The 1868-nt window shown below is 38.7% G+C and overlaps 1 protein-coding gene across 1 annotated transcript; it reads right to left on the bottom strand.

The window, feature by feature from the left end:
* Positions 1-682: 682 nt before the first annotated feature.
* Positions 683-1208, bottom strand: LOC136852702 (nucleolin-like). Its single transcript, XM_067127616.1, has 3 exons — positions 1049-1208; positions 853-956; positions 683-748 (listed from the first exon to the last, which is right to left on the bottom strand). Exons 1-3 carry the CDS (start codon positions 1206-1208, stop codon positions 683-685), a joined length of 330 nt encoding a protein of 109 aa, XP_066983717.1.
* Positions 1209-1868: the final 660 nt, after the last annotated feature.

Raw genomic sequence — 1868 nt, 5'->3', positions numbered from 1 at the left:
CTCCCTTAATATTCTCTTTCTTCCACCTTCCTTTCCACCCTATCCTGATAATTGTTTCAGAGTGCGACTGCGAGGTTTTCCTCTGTTACCTCTTTCAAACCTTTGTACTGTCAATTTTCCTTTCAGCGCTGAATGACCTCATAGGTCTCAGCTCTTGACCTTTGGCCTAAATCCTATATTCTAACTATCTGTCTTAGTTTCACGTGTTCATTAAGTATGTTAGTGCTGTAAACGCATCATTAACCTGCCTGTTTGCAAGAGTGGAGGGCTAAGTAATACTTTCCTTGGAAATCAGTAACCAGTAACTAGGTTTAGTATGTAATTTTAGTTGCTATTGAATAACAACGTGCACGATATACAATTTCCTCTGTGTACCAGCAATACGATGTCATGATTGCTTTATTATGTTGCGTAACATCACTATTAACCTCTCTTTGAAAATAGCTCAGATTAGTAGCTTTGGTCATTTATACCCCAGGTAAAATGTTTACAGAAGCTGGCGAAAGCTATTTTGAGGCTGCCTGCAAACAATTGTCTTAAGAATTTTCAGTCACGATATATAACTTCGTGATACCTCTTTGAAGCTGATTAGAATAGTCATGGCACTACAATGGTGGGGAAAGAATGCTGTGTTTGTTTCCAGCCTCAGGTCGACTGCAATTCAGTTTTTTAGGAGTGCAAACTACTTCTTCTTCTTCTTCTTCTTCTTCTTCTTCTTCTTCTTCTTCTTCTTCTTCTTCTTCTTCTCCTGGAGTTTCCAAATGAGCAAAAACTACAATGGTGGGGAAAGAATGCTGTTTGTTTCCAGCCTCAGGTCGACTGCAATTCAGTTTTTTTATGAGTGCAAACTACTGCTTCTTCTTCTTCTTCTTCTTCTTCTTCTTCTTCTTCTTCTTCTTCCTTTTCTTCTTCTTCTTCTTCTTCTTCTTCTCCTGGAGTTTCCAAATGAGCAAAAACTACAATGGTGGGGAAAGAATGCTGTTTGTTTCCAGCCTCAGGTCGACTGCAATTCAATTTTTTTATGAGTGCAAACTACTACTACTACTACTTTCTTCTTCTTCTTCTTCTTCTTCTTCTTCTTCTTCTTCTTCTTCTTCTTCTTCTTCTTCTTCTTCTTCTTCTTCTTCTTCTGGAGTTTCCAAATGATCAGAACAACTTCCTTTCCCTCGCCTGCCTTGACCAATCGAGCCAGCAGCAGCTTTCAACATCTTTATATTTCATGGGTTATTCAACGGCGCGCGTATAACTCACGTTCAGTCTCCTATTATTCAATGCTGGGAATGCCTTCGTGGCGATTTTTACATCATCCGGCCGCAATTTGCCCTTTTCTCCCTTCATCATCCAGTGTATTAGAGGATAGGTGTAATTTGTACGTCCGGCCTCTATTGTGTTTCGCGGTATTTTGGTAACGTAACTCGCCTCCCCTGATTCTCTGGCGAGTTGTGTGTGTTCGTGTGTTTTGTAGTTCTGTTGAATTTGGTGGATCGTCTGCATAATGGGATAATAAAGACGAAATAAGCTGAGATAATCACAAAACATGAAATAAGTAGGACAAATGATACTGAATGTTTATGAAAACATTTAAAGTGTGTTTTGGAGTTAAAGACAGTTTTTTTTATCATTAAATTGATTTGTGTAGAGTTGTATGCTCGTTTAGAATAAAGTGAGTTTGTTTAGAATTGCGGAGTTGATGATTTGTAAATAACCCCCGATCTTGAGAGCAATTCTGACCATCCATGAAACACTAAGCATAAAAGAAGCAAGTATACAGTAGTAGTGAGGCTGTTGGACAGACGATTTGAAGTCTCAGGAAATTTTAAATTTCAATTCTGGAAGAAAAACGAGTCAAAGAAGAAGCAGCTTACCCC

The sequence above is a fragment of the Macrobrachium rosenbergii genome, chromosome 26 (assembly GCF_040412425.1).
Source record: "Macrobrachium rosenbergii isolate ZJJX-2024 chromosome 26, ASM4041242v1, whole genome shotgun sequence".
Classification (NCBI taxonomy): domain Eukaryota; kingdom Metazoa; phylum Arthropoda; class Malacostraca; order Decapoda; family Palaemonidae; genus Macrobrachium; species Macrobrachium rosenbergii.
This window is presented reverse-complemented; position numbering and strand designations above follow the sequence as displayed.